The sequence below is a fragment of the Thalassophryne amazonica genome, chromosome 14 (assembly GCF_902500255.1).
Source record: "Thalassophryne amazonica chromosome 14, fThaAma1.1, whole genome shotgun sequence".
Taxonomy (NCBI): Eukaryota; Metazoa; Chordata; class Actinopteri; order Batrachoidiformes; family Batrachoididae; genus Thalassophryne; species Thalassophryne amazonica.
In genome coordinates this window covers 19,391,300-19,409,302 of record NC_047116.1, presented here as the reverse complement: position 1 = coordinate 19,409,302, position 18,003 = coordinate 19,391,300, and the positions used below count along the sequence as shown (strand labels likewise).

Below are 18,003 nucleotides of genomic sequence, written 5' to 3'. Positions count from 1 at the left end.
TCTGGGTAGACAGCTGCAACAAAGTAGCTCTTGCAATCAATCAATATAGTATGCAGGCAGAGAAAGTTACCTCTCAAAGAAGTACGATATCTCGGCGACGTGGTGGAGGTGTCATCCTGCTTTTATCCAGGGTAAAGTGCAGATGATCGGTGACAGCTGTCATAGTTGATGAATGACAGCTGTCACCTTGGCTGTTCCTGTACAGCGGCAGCGCCCCCTCGTGCCTGAAGCCCGCACTTCAGGCAGGGCGCCCTCTGGTGGTGGGCCAGCAGTACCTCCTCTTCTGGCGGCCCACACAACAAAAAGTCCACAAATATGACAAACTTCACAACATGGAAGGTACAGTAGGTAATTGTAGAAAGAAGAGCTCGTTGAGGGACAAATCCAGAAAAAAAGCATAATCCAGAAAAATATAATTGAATAAAGAACTTTGAAACTGTCATGCACGTCGACATCAGGAGTGACAGGGGAGATGCAGAGGATTGTAAGGTACACTCTGCAGCGGACTTCGAAAAACAAAGTGACTGGACCAAATGTAACCTTTTTAATGGACATAATGCCCGCCGCTTATTTAAGGCAGGCCTTTATTTTTTTCAGAGGAATTTTTGACCCTGTCATTAAATTAGGCAGGTCCCAATTCAGGATTCCCCATAGATCAGTCAACATCTCCAACTGTAACTTATCCATGACATAATCATGGATTTTATCCGTTTTGTACATATAACAGATTATTTGAAATATTTAGTACTTTACAATTCTCTGCATATACTCTATTCTACTCTTCTTTTTTTTTAGATATTTAGATATACCTTAGTATACATGAGTAGAGTTCTACTTTAGAATTGGAATATATTATAGAAGACATACCTTACTGAAATTTCATATAACAGATTTAGATTATAACAGACAGAATTCACTGGGCCACCTGAATCCATTATGCCAGGTAGGTTTTTCTGTTGTGTTGATACTTGACAGGAACTCCAGTTCCACAACAATTACATATTTCCGATTATTGAGAGAAAGCTTTATAATACATGTTTTCAGCATGTTAATACACTGTAAAGTGGGATTTTGACTGCATATAATTCTATGTCAGTGTGCAGGGGCGAATCTAGGTTTCATAGAAGGGGGGTTTGACTAGGGAGGTGTGGAGCATGCTCCCTGGAAAATTCTGAAATTAAGGGTGCATTTTCCTGCTGTCTCAGGCAATTCAAGTATGTATTTTGGAACAGGTAATTGCTATAATTTTGTTAACAAATTGAGATGGTCCCACCAAAGACAGATTAAAATGCCAACTCTGCCTTGACAACAGGATCCAATCCAATCCACTTTATTTATATAGCACATTTAAACAACAGAACAGTTTCCAAAGTGCTGCACATAAAAATGATTATACAACTATACAAAACAATAAACCCACTCAGATACTAATAAATAAATAAACATAAAACAATAAAACAATAAATAAATAAAACACTAGGCCAAAGACAACAGAGCTAAAAGCCAGAGAATAAAAGTGGGTCTTCAGACGAGACTTAAAACACTCCATTGTGGGGGCTGTTCGAACGTGGAGAGGCAGAGCGTTCCAGAGTCTGGGCCCAGCCACAGAGAAGGCCCTGTCCCCCCTGGTCTTAAGTCTTGTCCTAGGCACCACAAGCTGGAGCTGGCCCTCAGACCTCAGAGCACGCGCTGGGGAGTAATTTGGAGGAGGTCTACAATATATTGTGGGGCCAGTCCATTTAAAACTTTAACATTCAGTCACATGTCTCGTTGTGCGAAGCAAGGCGGGGGTGTTGCTTTTATCTATAAATCCAAGTTAACCTTCTTGACTGTCGGGGGGCATAAATATAATTTGTTTGAGCATCTGACTCTCCGCTCTGCCCATGATGCTACATATTGTCAGGGTCAGAAGTACGGAAATCAGTCATGCCATGTTGTCACTGTTTATAGGCCTCCTGGCCCATATTCTGAATTTTTAGATGAATTTGGTGCATTCATCTCTGGCCTGTCAGCTAGTGTGGACAACATTTTGATTATTGGTGATTTTAAGTTTCACATAAATAAGCCCTCTGCTCCCCTTTGTAAGTCATTTATGGAACTTGTGGATGCGCTGGGATTCCAGCAATGTATTCAGGATTCAACACATATTAGTGGAAATACCCTTGATCTGGTACTCACACGTGGCCTTGCTGTCACAAACATTGACATTTTGCCTCTTGCCTCGGTGATCTCTGACCACTCATTTGTTAAGTGTGCATTTATGTTGCCGTGCCTAGTGGATCGAAAGCCTTGTCTTTCTTTGCGGCGACTCATTACTCCTTTAATTATGATAGAACTCGAGGCCAGACTGCCTGAAATTTTGGCCTCAGGGTTAGAGAATATTCAATCAGTAGATAGTCTTGCGGATGGCTTGAACTCAGCGCTCAAGGCCACACTGGACAAGGTTGCGCCTCCTTTCTTGAGGACACGCCTTCCCAAGGCATGCTCACCTTGGTTTAATGGTTACCTGCGTGACCTTAGGCAGAAGGCTCGAGGTTTTGAACGGAAATGGCGTAGTTCTAAGTTAGAGGTGTTCCATCTTGCATGGCGAGATGCTGTCTTGGATTATAAGCAGGCACTACTGGCTACAAAGCGTGCCTATTATTCTGAATTGATTAATAAAAATAAGCATAATTCCAAGTTTTTGTTTGAAACTGTAGCATTTCTTATTCATGGACAGCCACCTGTTATTCACTCTCCTTTCTCAGCACAGGACTTCTTGGATTACTTCGAGAAGAAAATTGAGGATATTAGGTTGAGTATATCTCAGCAGGCTTTGGCCCAACCACTGCATACTGCTGTGGAGGTGGATGCGCCCACTGAGGTGGTATCCAGATTTACAGATTTTGACGGTATCTCGTTAGGCGCACTGACGAAGCTCGTGACGTCTACTAAAAGCACAACCTGTTTAATTGATCCTATACCAACAAAATTGTTAAAGGACTTGTGGCCCATTCTTGGACCAACTGTGCTGGAAATTGTAAATCTCTCATTGACTTCTGGATCTGTTCCTAGGTGTTTTAAGTCTGCAGTGATCAAACCATTACTTAAAAAATCTAGTCTCGACCCTAGTGTACTGAAGAATTATAGACCGATATCAAATCTGTCATTTTGTTCTAAAATCCTGGAAAAAGTGGTCTCGCGACAGCTCGTGGACTATCTCACTGAGAATAATCTTTTTGAGCCACTGCAGTCTGCTTTTAGAAGATTTCACTCCACAGAGACAGCACTTACTAAAGTAGTGAATGACCTTTTGCGAGCAATGGACTCGGATATCACTACGGTCCTGATGCTGCTGGATCTTAGTGCTGCATTTGACACTGTGGATTACCATAGTCTACTCAATAGGCTGGAGAATCACTTTGGGATTACTGGAACTGCTCTTGCATGGTTGACGTCGTACCTGTCTAGTCGTTCCTACTGTGTACAAGCGCTATTTAATAAAAACTGTTTTTCTGTTTCTAAGAAAGGAAGAAGTTACGCAGTAAATTATTTTTATTGTATTAAATTATTCATTTCTTTATTTCACTTCCGGGTTATCGATCTGCAGGCCTTCAAAGTAAGTAATTCGCCTACACGTTTATCTCTTGGTGTGACGCTAAAATCTGTAACCTATCAAATTGTGTGCCCTGCCGACACAGTGTCGCTGTTTCAGTCCTGGTTTCAGCTCAGTCTCAACTATAAATACTTGTACTGTACCGATTTATATATATGATGTCGACAAACAGTCTTTCCAAAGTGTATGCATAAGGTCGCATTTATTTTATATTATTTATTCTTAATCGGGTCACAGACTGTGACGGTGCATCGAACTGGTTGTAACACCGGAAATGTTAATAGACGCAACGGCTTTGACGTTTCACCGAGATTGTTTTTTCACACTCACGTGTGGCAGGATGATCGGTCGTTTTTTTTTTTTTTTAATCCGACATTTTTCCCGAACATTAAACATTACGATAACACGGAACACCGTGATTATGTTTCCAGATCTTGAAAATGAGTAACGTCAAGTCCATCCTGTCTACCTGGATAATGAAAATCCTCGTGGGATTGTTAAGTCTCTTAATAACTGTGACAGGTAAGACTTAATATTGCTAAAATCGTCGGAATGCTGCTTAAACTTTCATTTGACTGTCTCGGTAGAATGATTTCAGCTTATAACCACAATAGCAACAAAAGGTTTGTGTGACTTAATGCCAAACCACAGAAGGAAAACAACGTTTTGTCTTGTTGTCGTAGGATTTAAAGTGTGATTGATTGCAAAATACTGTGTTACAGTTACTATATTGGTATGTGCGCCAGAACAAACAGCTCCATGAATGAAAAACCTGTTTTGACAGTTAATAAGCCAGGGGCGGCCCTAGGAATTATAGGCGGTTGGGGCCGGGGGCCACGTTTGGTAGTATTCACTTTGCTTTGGCCCACCATGGCAATTGGGCAGCACAGTCTAAAGGTGTAAAATATGACGTAATAATCCTACATCCGGGGACACAGCCCTTGTCTGTCCCCATCCGAAACACTGCACATTCTCTGAGTTTTTGGGCAAATTACACAGCAAACAAAGTGAAAATGCAAAGAAAAAGTGACGATGTGGTGGAAAGTGGACATGTGTTGCGGTTTGTTTATGACCCAGAGCGCAAACATGTCGAGGCGGTTGTGCAGGCTAACACTTACCGACACAGTGTCTCCTATTTGCCTCGTCTTCCCTTCTCCAGTGGGAACCGAAAAAAAAAAAAAACTCCACTTTTCGCGACGGCTTCGGTGATTGCAGCTGAAAACAAAACAGTACACCATTTTTCCCATTTAATCCCTGGGCGGAATATAGGAGTGTCAACACAAACCCGTGTTGGTACAGGCTGTCCCCAGATGTCGTCAAATCCCACGATATCACGCAAGGGTTCAGACGAGACTGCGCTGCCCTATTGGCAAATTCTCGGCAAATTAAAATAACCGTTAGATTAAAGAGCAATGTTTTTATTATTTTGACATTTTAGCTTAAGAGTGTTACTTTTCTGTGAAATATAATACATTGAATGCGTTTGTCTGTGGTTAGCATGGTTACCTCACAGCAAGAAGGTTGTGGGTTCACGTCCCACTTGGGCTTTTCTGTGTGGAGTTTGCATGTTCTTCCTGTGTTTGCGTGGGTTCTCTCTGTGTGCTCCGGTTTCCTGCCATATCTCCCACATGGCAGCACGGTGGCTTAGTGGTTAGCATTGTTGTTGCCTGGGTTGTTGCCTGCCATGGGTTCCATTCCCAACTGTGGCTTTTTTGTTCTCCTCATGTTTGCGTGGGTTTGCTCCAGTTTCCTCCCACATTTAAAGACATGTAGGTTAGGTGAATTGGGAACTTTAAATTGACGGTATAGGTGTGAATGTGTATGTGTGTCGACCCTGGTGTACCCCACCTCTCACCCAGTGACCATCGGGATAGGCACAAAGATCATTTACAGACTTATTTAGATGCCATAAAGGTGAATCATTAAAACAAAAAATAACAGTACTGCTGAAATAACTTACACTTAATGACAGAATGTAATTGGCCTAAATCTGGCATGAATATGTTGACACATTTCCGAAACTCACAGATATCTATCTTTACATTCACATCTTTATCAACAGTCGAAAATTCATGGTCTAAGTAACTAGCAGTCTTAAATCCAGCTTGCCATAAAATTGTCTATGCTCTCAATCTTTGAATAGCAAAAATTGGCTCTTACAATCATTAAATATAATACTATATCTCTTGGCATAATTACCTCCGCCAAGGAGGTTATGTTTTTGGTTGTGTTGGTTTGTTTGGTTGGATTGTTAGCAGGATTACTCAAAAAATCCTCAACGGATTTCAATGAAATTTTTACCAGGGGTGTATCTTGGCCTAACCTAGAAGTCATTAAATTTTGGTAATGATCTGGAACACGATTTGGATTCTTTATCATTGCAGGATTCTTTATCATTGCAGGATAGGGCCAATTTAACATTTTTGCATCTAACTTCATGAAAACGGGTCACAAAGGCTGAACAAAAGTTACGACACAACAATAATTTAGCATTTGTTTCTCCTCATTAAATAAACTTGTTATAGAAAATAAAATAAATAAAAAAAACTTGTGTAGTTTATGCAGTTTCTCTTTATAAATACATTTACTGAAGATCTAAGGGTTTAACTCTCTGGGGCCGATGCCGTTGTATATGACGGCTGAGCCCAAGCTTTACTAAATTATAAATAACTTTTTAATGATATGAGATAGAAATGTACTTTTTTGCTGAAAAAGTTAACTCCGCGGACTTTCGAGCCACCATCCACCATCGTTGTACTCCTCATAGAAGCTGTGTGATAACATTAGCAATGTGAGTGTCCAGTCAGTATTGGTTCACCGTCACATGGTTCTCCAAAATCCAATGATAGGGCAGATTCACCTCATGTGACATACCAAAGATTGTTTTTAGGAGTAATGTGTCACTTGTTTATTATAGTTTGCTGTGTGTTTTGAATAAATGTGTGTGGAAAATTATTTTCCGCTTTACTTTTTCCTTTCTTATTTCTGATTGTAAACCTTTATTACACTTAAAAAACACAACTATAGCATCTATATTTTGAAAGTACAGGTTGTCCTGAAAAAAAAGAGACATAAAACTTGATTGTGGGATGCAGGGAGAGCTGTTAACAGCAATAAAAAAAACATTTATGCCAGGTGAGTGAACTGTCTAGAAAATGCCCTTGGACCCCAGAGGGTTAACCACTGAATCTGAAATATGACGGTAGATGTGTGAAATGATGTGGAATAAGTCTCTTTGCCAAAGGGTATTCCATGTGATGTCAGTGACCCTATGGCCTTGGCGGAAGTTTGCACTCTCCGAGTGCTTCTAGTTCTCACAGATTTTAACCTTTTTCTGCATTCCATCAGCTGAAGGACATAACAAAGTGATATCACCTGTATATGTTATAGCACCAGTGTACTTAACTACCCATGTGACATCCATTACCAAATTTTTCCAATTCCACTAATAATCCATCAACATAAACAGTGAGCAAAATTGGAGATAGGACTCCACCTTGCTTCACACTGTTACATAGTGAAAATTGACCGGATAGTTGTGTCATCTTACAAGAAGCACCTGATTTCTGTGCACATATCTATCAACAACTGTAATACAAGTGGCAATACATTACGTTTCATTAGTTTATTAAATACTTTACAATACTGCACCCTATCAAATGCCCTGGTGGCATCTAGCATAACGGTGTAATCATTGGAGTGATTAAGATTGTAACAAAATGTATGCCTTCCTTAAGGATAAAAGTACATCGAGTGGTAGAGTAATTTTCCTTAAACTCAAACTGTACCTTAGAACTTACAACAAGATTATCCAGTCAAATACTTTACAGAAATTATTACTGTTACTAATCTGTAGATTTCTGAGTTACACAATGTTTTTTCCCCTTATTACCCGAGTCCAAAATATGGCCATTGGGTATTGCAAAGACTTTGCCTCCATCCGCCTGTCTGTGCTTAGCATAACTCCAGTTCTATTACTGCCAGGATCTTCAAATTCACAGTGAGCATTCTTGGGACATAGGCCTTATACAAGTTCAAAGATGGCTAACCTTGGTCTATTTTAAGTGGTCAAAAGATCACATTCTGTTTCCTACTTTTATGCTCATATGGCCGAGGGTATTTTAGCATTGCTCTATATTTTTTAGGTATTTGAATCACTGGGCAGCATGGTGGCTTAGTGGTTAGCACTGTTGCCTCACAGCAAGAAGGTCATGGGTTTGAGTAGCACCTGTGGCCTTTCTGTGTGTTGTTAACACAGTGGGATAAGTCTGGGCTTGTTCAAGCAGGCACCTATAAACAAGGAATTTTGTTTGCATGCAGTTTATAAAGTCTTGCTGCTAATCGCTGGGCCCTGATGGCCACTAAAAGCACAACTGCTTGTATGCAGAGAAAGTTGATTATACAGTGAGAGATGCCAATTGCTCAACTTATCTTGATTTACCTGTTCTAGGTGATGAAGAAGTGACTGTTGACGCTGTTCTGGGCCAGAGCGTCCTTCTGCCATGCAACTGCTCAAGCAGAAGTTTGGTCAAGAACGTTATGTGGCAGATGGAAAAGCCAAACTTGATGATGGTGGCAAAATACGGCAAGGAGTTTTCTAAATTCTATGGCAGATATGATGGCAGGGCTGAAATATTCCAGGCTGAGAACAGTGAAAACTGTTCAGTTCTCCTAACGAACATCCAACAGGAGGACCAGGGAAAATATCGATGCAGCTTCTACATTCGGGAGGCATACAAATATATTCTTGTGCATCTGTGGGTTACTGGTGAGTTTATCAGTCACTACAGTGTTTGTTTTCCTCCTCCTCCTGCTTCTTTTCTTTGAGACAATATACACAACGAGCACAACACAACAAGTAGGCACATTGAGATATATATATATATATATATATATATATATATATATATATATATATATATTATATATATATATATAATTTATTAATAAGCAAACTCTATCTAGGCATATTTTCTTGCTTTTGGAAGTAAATGTTCCGCAATTCTACTAGTAAAGTCTATTTCAAGATTATGACCAATTAAAAAAAAAAACTGTTTTATATCTCAGCTCAGATTCTTAGAGTCCTGTATGGTGATGTTTCACATTCAGTGGGGCTTCCTTCTCCTGGTTTTTATTGTTTAAGGAAAATTTGAGCACAGGTTGAGATTAAGTGGTTCTTCCACCTGAACCACCTTCCTATGATGTGTTACTAGAAATTACAATTTTATATTTCCAAGTGCCTATGAGCGAGAAAGGAGAAGAAAGCTCTTGGAGATAGTAAATGTATAGTGTAATATATATATATATACGTGTATATATATAAAACATACACACTCATCAGCCTCTTCATTAGGTACACCTTGCTAGCACTGGGTTGGACCTCTTTTTGCCTTCAGAACTGCTTGGAAACATCCTCAGAGACGTTAGTCCATCTTGGCATGATGGCATCACGCAGTTGCCCATTCTCATATGGCCGAGGGTATTTTAGCATTGCCCTATATTTGTGGATTAGTCTCATCAAAAAAAAAAAAAAAAATGCTTAAATGCTTATTTAGGTTCTGTTCCTTTCTCTGCCCCTGACCAAGGCAGCATCTCTACATCTGGAGTTGGTCCCCGGGTGCGGGACTGTGGCTGCCCACTGCTCGTAGTGGTTAGATTGTGTCTAAGTGTAATTAGGATGGGGTTAAATGCAAAGGACAAGTTTTGTTGTGTATATGTATATATGTGCAATGACAATAAAGTTTCTATTCTGTTCAACCAGTCTGTCCATTCTGCTCTGACCTCTAACATCATCAAGGCATTTTTGTCCACACAACTGCCACTCACTCAACATCTTCTCTTTTTCGGACCATTCTCTGTAAACCCTAGAGATGGTAGTGGGTGAAAATCCCAGTAGATCAGCAGTTTCTGAAATATTCAGAACAGCTCGTCTGGTGCTAACAACCATGTCACGTTCAGATTCTTTCTTCCCCATTCTGATGCTCGGTTTCAACTTCAGGAAACCATCTTCTCCACACTCAGATGCCTAAATGCATTGAGCTGTTGGCATGTGATTGGCTGATGAGCTATTTGTGTTAACAAGCAATTGAACAGGTGTACCTAATAAAGTAGCTGGTGTGTGTGTGTGTATATATAGATATATATATATAGATATAGATATATATAGATATATATATAGATATAGATATATATAGAGCTTGGCAGATGTATGCATTCTAATGAGTACTCTTCTAGGTTTGTTTACTTCCATATTTCTGTCTCTCAGCATGCATTATTATTCTTCCAGAATTCTGTAAAAGTATGTGTTACATGGAAGAATCTTCTTCTTTGTTCGGCTGTTCCCGTTAGGAGTCGCCACAGCAGATCAGTCGTTTCACACCAACCTACCGATCACACCAACCACCTGCATGTCCTCCCTCAGCACATCCATAAACCTCCTCTTTGGCTTTCCTCTTCTCCTCCTGCCTGGTGGCTCCATCCTCAGCATCCTTCTCCCTATATACCCTGGGTCCCTCCTCTGCACATGTCCAAACTGTCAATCTCTCCTCACTGACTTTGTCTCCAAGTCATCCCACCCGAGCTGTCCCTCTGATATGTTCATTCCTAATCCTGTCCATCCACGTCACTCCCAAAGAGAATCGAAACATCTTCAGCTTTGCCTCCTGTCTTTTTGTTAGTGCCACCGTCTCTAAGCTGCACAACATAGCTGGTCTCAGGAGGACTGTCTTGTAAACTTTCCCCTTCACTCTTGCTGATATTCTTTGGTCATAAATCACTCCTGCCAACTTTCTCCACCCACTCCACCCTGCCTGCACTCTCTTCTTCACCACTCTACCACATTCTCCATTACTTTGAACAGCTGACCTCAAATGTTTAAACTCATCTACTTTCACCACTTCTCCTTTGTAACTGCACTATTCCACTGGGCTTCCTCTCATTCACACACATGTACTCAGTCTTGCTCCTACTGAATTTCATTCCCCTTCTCTCCAGAGCATAGACTGAACCTGCTCTCTACTGTCACTACAGATAACAGTGTCAGAATAAAGAGAGAATAAAGGGAACAAAAAGTAAACTTTTGAATATACTAAAGAAAAATTGATAATCTTCTTTGTTTATTATGAATTTGTGTCATATAGTTTGTGATTTGGTTATTTACAGATTCATATTTTCTGTTTTCGTTGTAATATTTTCACAGAATTTCCTCGGATCACAGGGACAGCCTCCCCACAAACAACACATTTGAGACCCTTTATAGCCATTCCCTTTGTGCTCACGGTTGGAATTTGTTTGGTCTTGTTCTATTGCTACTTTTCAAAGGCAAGTTTGAACAATGTTGTTTTATAATACCAGCTCCTTTTGTTTAAAATGTGTCACAATTTGTCTGTTCTGCTGGATTTATGAGGTTGCAGAACATACAAGGGTTGGTTGAAAAGTTCATCAGCTAATTATGACAGCCTTGTGGGATGAGACTGTGTGTGAGGTATTTTTCAACATAGCTTCATTTGTGGTCCACACATTGATTTCAGCGGAGCTGCAGCGTCTGGGTATCCAAAAACCTTGTTTATGAATGGCGGCCATAGCAGCCACTGATTTGTGTTATGGAACATTGTCCTGATGCCACAGGAACTGTTTTTTTTTTTTTTTCCTGCAAAGTCATGGTCAGTAAACCTGTCCTTGCTGACAAAGGTGCTTCAGCCACCACTGGTTTCCACAACCGTTCCCGACACCCAGTCCTTGTAAGCTTAGAACAATGTACCCAGAACATATCCTTGATGAATGCCAGAATTCACTGGGAAGAAGTCTGGAACGTTGCCAGTGACTCTTTGCACAGCACTCACACTACCTGTATATAGGCCAGCAATGCTGTCCAGCAACTTGTTTGGGATCCTGTGAGTTTCCTGAATATCCCAGAGAGCAGCCCAAACAACCAAATTAAATACTTTGGGAAAATCAACATAGGCAGGAAAGAAGCAGTACCGATGCCTGTGTTTGTGTTCAATAAGTACTTGTACAGATTTGGTTAACTTCTTGGGTGTGAAGCCCGACTGCTCCACTCCTTGAACAGCAAGTAACTGGGACTTAATCCTGTTAAGAGGAGTCCTTACATGCATGTTTCCCAGCACAGAGAGCAGTGTAATAGCCCTGTAATTGTTGCAGCCCAAGCGATCACCCTTTCTATTCCAGAGTAGGGTAACAAATCCTCTTCTCAAATCTCCCAGATTGCAACAAAGATTGTTTGCAATACCAGAAGAACAGCCTCTATTCCTGCAGGGAGGAGTTCAGCTCCAGTCCTGCAGATTTCTGTAGCCTTCCTCACCGTCAATTCCTTTGCAATCTCACCAACATTTGGTTGTTTGCAGTACACTTGAGGATCACCTGATGGAACCCTGGTGTTAGATGCAGAAATAGAAAGCCTCTACTGTTACTGTACAAGAAGGTACAACAAAATTAGGAGTGCTTCACTTGATCTTTGCATTTTAAAAGAAAAGATGCAAGTTAGAGCAGACAATTAAAAACAAACAGGACATAAACAATAAATGTAAAAATAAATACATTAAAATTGTGGCATATGGTGTTCTGTTATTGCACAGGAGGAGTTATGCACTTAAACGTGGTGTGTATGAGATGTTTGCATGTTGATTTTTTTTTTTTTTTTTTTTTTTTTTTTGGTTCAGTAGTCCGACGGCCCATGGATAAAAATGTTTTTTGGGTCTGTTGATCCTGAATGTTATGCTCCTGTACCCTTGAACAGTTTATATACGTGATGATGGCTGTCACCAGTGATTTTCTTGGCTCTGCAGAAGCACCTGGACCTGGAGGTATAATCCAGACTAGGCAGGGAGCAGCCGAGGATTGTGTTTCTACCATTTTAATCAATTTCCATCTGCTGCTGATCTGCCTGCATACCACACTGTGATGCATTATACCAGCACATTCACGATGGTGGAGCAGTAGAAGGTCACCAACAGCTTCTCCTTCAGTCTGTTCTTCTGAGTCAGTCTCAGTCTGTGCTGGGCCTTCTTCACCACTGCTGATGTGTTTGTAGTCTAGTAGAGGTCCTCAGAGATCTGGACACCCAAGAACTAACATCAGGGTTGGAGAATAAACCTTAAACATCTGCAACAAAGTAGCCAGCACAACAGGACAGTAGAGCCTGAGCCACCATGTGTCTGGACCGTAATGGGACGAGATGTAGGTTTGGAGGAATGTAATGCTTTATAGTCAGTCTTTTAATTTTTCATCCAACCCTTGTAAATTGCTGAATGCAATCAAAACACGATAAAAAATTGTTTTCTCGTTGGTTATTTAATGTTTTCTCAACTTTTGTCCCTTTTATAGAGGCGTGCAAAGATGAAAGGAGCTGTGACTCATGACAGGCAGAAGCAACTGAATACACAAGATGAAGCCAAAAACATGATCAATGTTTGAGTCCCTCTCAACAGGGATGAGTCATCAGACACTCCTGTGCACAAACTGTTTATGGACGTGTTTCATCCTTTTTTCATGCCACTCATTGTGGGCCTTTAATACTGTCACTGGCACCTCTGTTCTTGGACGTTCCTCTTGCCTCAAGGACTACTTAAATAAAGTAGCTTTTGCCATATCAAGTAAACATCTACCTGGGAGGTGAAAATCAAGTGGTTAAAGTGGTGAACTCGTGATCAGAGGATCCTCCGCACACTCTCACGAGCGCCACTAACTTATATAGCAAGCTAAAAGTGGACGCTCTCGTTTTGGCCGAACTTCTGTACGGTTTTTGTATATTCTGTGTTAGTACGCCCTCGCGGCCAATGTGCTTGATGAATTCCTTCACAAAAAGTAGTTCCCAGATATTTGTGATATTCGGCACAAGAACTTGTGTATCTTGTTTGTTTTTACGCCTAAATGATCGTAAGTCAATGCTCACACTCATCCAGCAGCGTCTTCTCATGTCGGCAAATTCAGCTCCATTTTGCAAACAACCAAAAACTGGGTCAGGCGAAAGTAGTCCGGCGAGTTCAATCTGTGGGCGCGAGCTATCTCACAATGCCAAAATAGCAGAGATGTCGCTCCAATGAAAGCGGCACTCTGAGCAGGGTGGATCCTCGGTTCAGATCCCTGGCAGATCGGAAAATCACTCAGGGCCCTTGGACAAAGCCCTTAATCCCAAAGTTGCTCCTAGGGTGTAGTGAGCGCCTTGCATGGCAGCACCCTGACGTTGGTGTAGGTGAATGTGAGGCATCGCTGTTAAGCGCTTTGGCCATAAAAGCACACTATAAATCAATTCAATCAATTTTTCAATCAATTTTTTTTTTATATAGCGCCAAATCACAACAAACAGTTGCCCCAAGGCGCTTTATATTGTAAGGCAAGGCCATACAATAATTATGTAAAACCCCAACGGTCAAAACGACCCCCTGTGAGCAAGCACTTGGCCTCTACTGGTGGTTGGCTCTCACTGCGGTATTGTATCACTTCCTGTTCCGGAGCACAGCGGTGTTTTGCTGTATCTGTTAGCTGTTTAATCTGCGCAGTTAGATTGATCTAGTTATCTAGATTACGATTTGTTTCCCAGTGTAATCTTTACTATAAATGCAGCCCATTTACCATTTAAAAACAGTCAACAACCAAAAAGTAGATTAATATATGCATATTCTTCATATAATTGCAAGTAAAATGTGAAATACATGTTCCTAGTTCATAAAGTGTTAGATTAGATTAGCTAGAACTTTATTAATTCCTTGGGAAGACTCCCTCAGGGAAATTGAGGTTCCAGCAGCATTGTATAGCAGCGCACAGACTATCAAAAGTGAAAGTAAAAAATTTTTTGCAAATATAAATATAAATACACAAATATAAATACTGATTGCTACTGGTTTACTGGCTACTACGGCTGCTCTCCTTCCCATCCTCTGTCTTCCTGTTACTCCTCCTCCCCTGAGTGAGGAGTTTTACAATCTGATGGCTTGAGGGACAAAGGAGTTTTTCAGTGTGTTGGTCCTGCACTTGGGAAAGAGCAGTCTGTGTCTGTATTTGTTACCTGTCATAGTACAGCTCTCGCATCAAAGCAGTTAGTTAATATATTAATCAGCTCACCTTCTTTTCATAGAATAAGATTCTGATCAATATAAAGGCTTTGAGAGTGGAAGAATTTAGTCCAACACACAGTCTTCTTCTCTACATTAGTCTCTCTGCGCTTGGTGCAAAATACAGCTATTGTGGGTCAGTTAGTGAAAAAAGCATGAAACTATGCACAAATCTCAAAAGTATACCAATAACTTTCAGCAGTGGAGCCATTGACCCACGGTGCCTTAGCAACAGTTGCTAAGGAACCCTATCAAGGAGCTAATAAATTCTATCTACTTGGTTAAACTGTGGTGCTAGCTCAAAAGAACACCAAAACCTTCTGTAGATAAGTTTTATAGACAACAGAATACAAAAAGGATTTTGTTGCTTGGCAACAGGTACATACAATCAGTTCAGACAAATCACCTTTTTACATTTAATTTCACTAAAAGTAATTAAATGTAACATTGTGATTTAGTCCAAATATAGAAAACTGTTTAAATGATAAAACTATTTAAAAATGAACAAATTCCCAATTTCTCCAGTTGCTAAAACAAGTTAAGAACTGCAAAAAGTTTAGGATTCAGCGTTATGTTCATATAAGTTTGTTTTATACTCATGGAATCCTTTTTTAATTAAGTAAAATCTGATCTCAAATAAAAAAAAGTATACATTTTTAGCATTAATCTGATGCCCTGTTGGATCAGTATGAACCTTGCTTCTTCTCTGGTCCAGCAGAAACACACAAACCGAAAGACACCAAAAGTGCTATTTTTGCATTTAAGCCACTTTTTTTTTTTTTACTTATATTTTTATTTATTGAGGATTTATTTCATTCATTTAAAAGAAAAAACAGAAAAGCAAAAGCAAAATTAACAAAACATTACAAACCATTGAATGAAAGGAGCAGTTTGGAAGAACAAGTCATATGTTCTGCCCCTTTTTTACAATACAATCTTGCAAAGCATCATCAATCGACATCATTGCATTTCTATGACTTTGTCACATGCCACCGACTTCTTTCCTAATTTTAACCATTATTTAAAAATGACTACATCCCTAATAGATTACATTTTAAACTTCAAACATTCTAAACATTATTAACAGATTACATTTTTGGCTTTGTCACAGCCCACTGACTTATTTCATAGTTTCATACTTACGAAATACATCAAGTTTAATACGTTTTTTAAATAATTTAAGCGACCTTGATTCTTTGATTTCTTTGTTGAGGTTGTGCCATAATTTTACACCATTCACTGCAATACTCCGTTCCTTTATCTTGGTTCTGAATCTTGGTTTTTTAAAGACTTCTATGCCCTTCAAATTATAACTACTTACTCTTTTTTTCAAACATATTTTGAATGTTTATTGGTAAGGTATTATTATTCGCTTGGTACATTATTTGTAGGAATTTCAAATCAACTAAATCATGAAATTTAAGTACCCTATACTTAATGAACAATGGACTAGATGGATCTCTAAATCGACTGTTGCCAATCACTTTTAAAGCTCTTCTGCAAAATAAATAAAGGTTGTGTATAAGTTGTACATGTTGATCCCCAGATTTCTACACAATAAGTCAAATATGGAACAATCAATGAATTGTACAATGTTAATAATACATAACTATTTAATGAATATTTAACTTTATGCAAAACACCAATGGCTTTCACTATCTTTCCTTTTATGTAATTTATGTGTGACTTCCATGTAAAATCTTCATCAATCATAACTCCTAAAAATTTTGTTTCTTTTACCCTTTGAATGTCCATTCCATCTATTTTTAATGACACATCATTTTTTTTAACTCTGTCATTAAACAATATGAAATTTGTTTTATTAAGATTAAGTGACAATCTGTTTATATTAAACCAATATTTCACTTTTTCCAACTCTGTATTTATCACTTGTGCTACTTCCTGTATATCTGATCCAGAGTAAAATAATGTTGTGTCATCAGCAAATAAAATGCTACCAAGTACATTAGATATATTCACAAAAATTTATATATATATATATATATATATATATATATATATATATATCCTTTGTTCTTAATTTTATAAATTGTTTATACAATAAATTCTTCTTTTTACATGCTCTCTGAAGTCCCTTAGTTATCCATGGTTTATTGCCGTATTGATTAGTGTATATTTTGTCAACAAGAGGACAATGTTTATCATATAACTTAGAAATAGAGGAAATGAAACCATCATAGGATACATCAACATCATCAACATAAACTTCATTCCAATTCTGATGTAGTAAATCCTCCCTTAAATTGTCAATGGCTATTGGTGTTGCTTTTCTACTCAACCTATTAAAATCCTTTCGAAACACTCGACCATGTAATGCAAAAACAGTGAATACTGGCAGGTGATCAGTAAAATCACTTACCAGTAGTCCCGCACTGAGCTTACCGGATATAACATTTGTTAGAATATTATCAATAAGGGTTGTTGAGTTCGAAGTTATTCTGCTTGGATGAATAATAGTCGGGAATAACCCCATACAATATATGGAATTTATAAATGAAGTAGTTTGTGGATGATTGTGAGGATTTAGAAAATCAATATTAAAATCACCACAAATAAATAAATGTGCATTCTTATTAATTTTGTTGTACATTCCCATAATTATTTGTTCAAAGGTATCAATATTTGCTCCAGGAGCTCTGTATATGCAACTAACAACCGTATTATTTGAATTTATAGATGTAATTTTGACCGTAACACATTCCATGATATTATCAACTGTAAAAGACATATTATTAACTAGTTTACAATTATAATCAGACCTTACATATAATGCCACGCCCCCGCCTCTTCTCATCTGTCTATTAACCAGAAACAATTGATAACCATCCAGTTGTACTAAATCTTGACTGACCTCAGATAACCATGTTTCTGATATTTCACCCAGTCTGCATGTCTGAAAGTGACAGGAAGCAGGAGCACCCGTAGCGAACCCATGCAGTACATGCAAACTCCACACATAAAGGACAAAGGCGGGAAGTGATTCCAGGAGCTTCTTGCTGTGAGACAGCAGTGCTAACCACTAAGCCACCGTGCTGTCCTCTGGGACTTTCCCTTCCTAAAATTTTGCACTGACAGTAAAAGGTCAGCAAAACTTTTCACAGTCTTCAAGACAACTTCCTCAATCGACTGTCTGTGGCAGACAGAATGTCTTAACTGTTTGAAGCCCTGAACTTCCACAGTGATTGTGTGACATTACAATGATCTGTTACACCAATAATGGCAAATCATGTACATGTTAACCATCCCATAGCTGTAGGAAGGGGTCAACCAGTCATTTGCATCACTTGTAACAAAAATTTGAGCAACTTTGACTTTTGG

The 18,003-nt window shown here is 39.2% G+C and overlaps 1 protein-coding gene across 1 annotated transcript; it reads left to right on the top strand.

Annotated features, from left to right (window-relative positions):
- Positions 1-3,982: 3,982 nt before the first annotated feature.
- Positions 3,983-13,344, top strand: si:dkey-192g7.3 (sialoadhesin). Its single transcript, XM_034186426.1, has 4 exons — positions 3,983-4,117; positions 8,046-8,363; positions 10,794-10,915; positions 12,938-13,344. The coding sequence occupies exons 1-4, from the start codon at positions 4,036-4,038 to the stop codon at positions 13,025-13,027; spliced, it is 612 nt and encodes a 203-aa protein (XP_034042317.1). The 5' UTR covers positions 3,983-4,035; the 3' UTR covers positions 13,028-13,344.
- The last annotated feature ends 4,659 nt before the right edge of the window (positions 13,345-18,003 follow it).

Bases quoted from the DNA above. Each gene is read 5' to 3' on its own strand.
- si:dkey-192g7.3 (XM_034186426.1), top strand. From the start codon at position 4,036: ATGAGTAACGTCAAGTCCATCCTGTCTACCTGGATAATGAAAATCCTC. The intron at 4,118-8,045 runs GTAAGACTTAAT...TACCTGTTCTAG, and splicing joins TCTCTTAATAACTGTGACAG to GTGATGAAGAAGTGACTGTT. The intron at 8,364-10,793 runs GTGAGTTTATCA...ATATTTTCACAG, and splicing joins TGTGCATCTGTGGGTTACTG to AATTTCCTCGGATCACAGGG.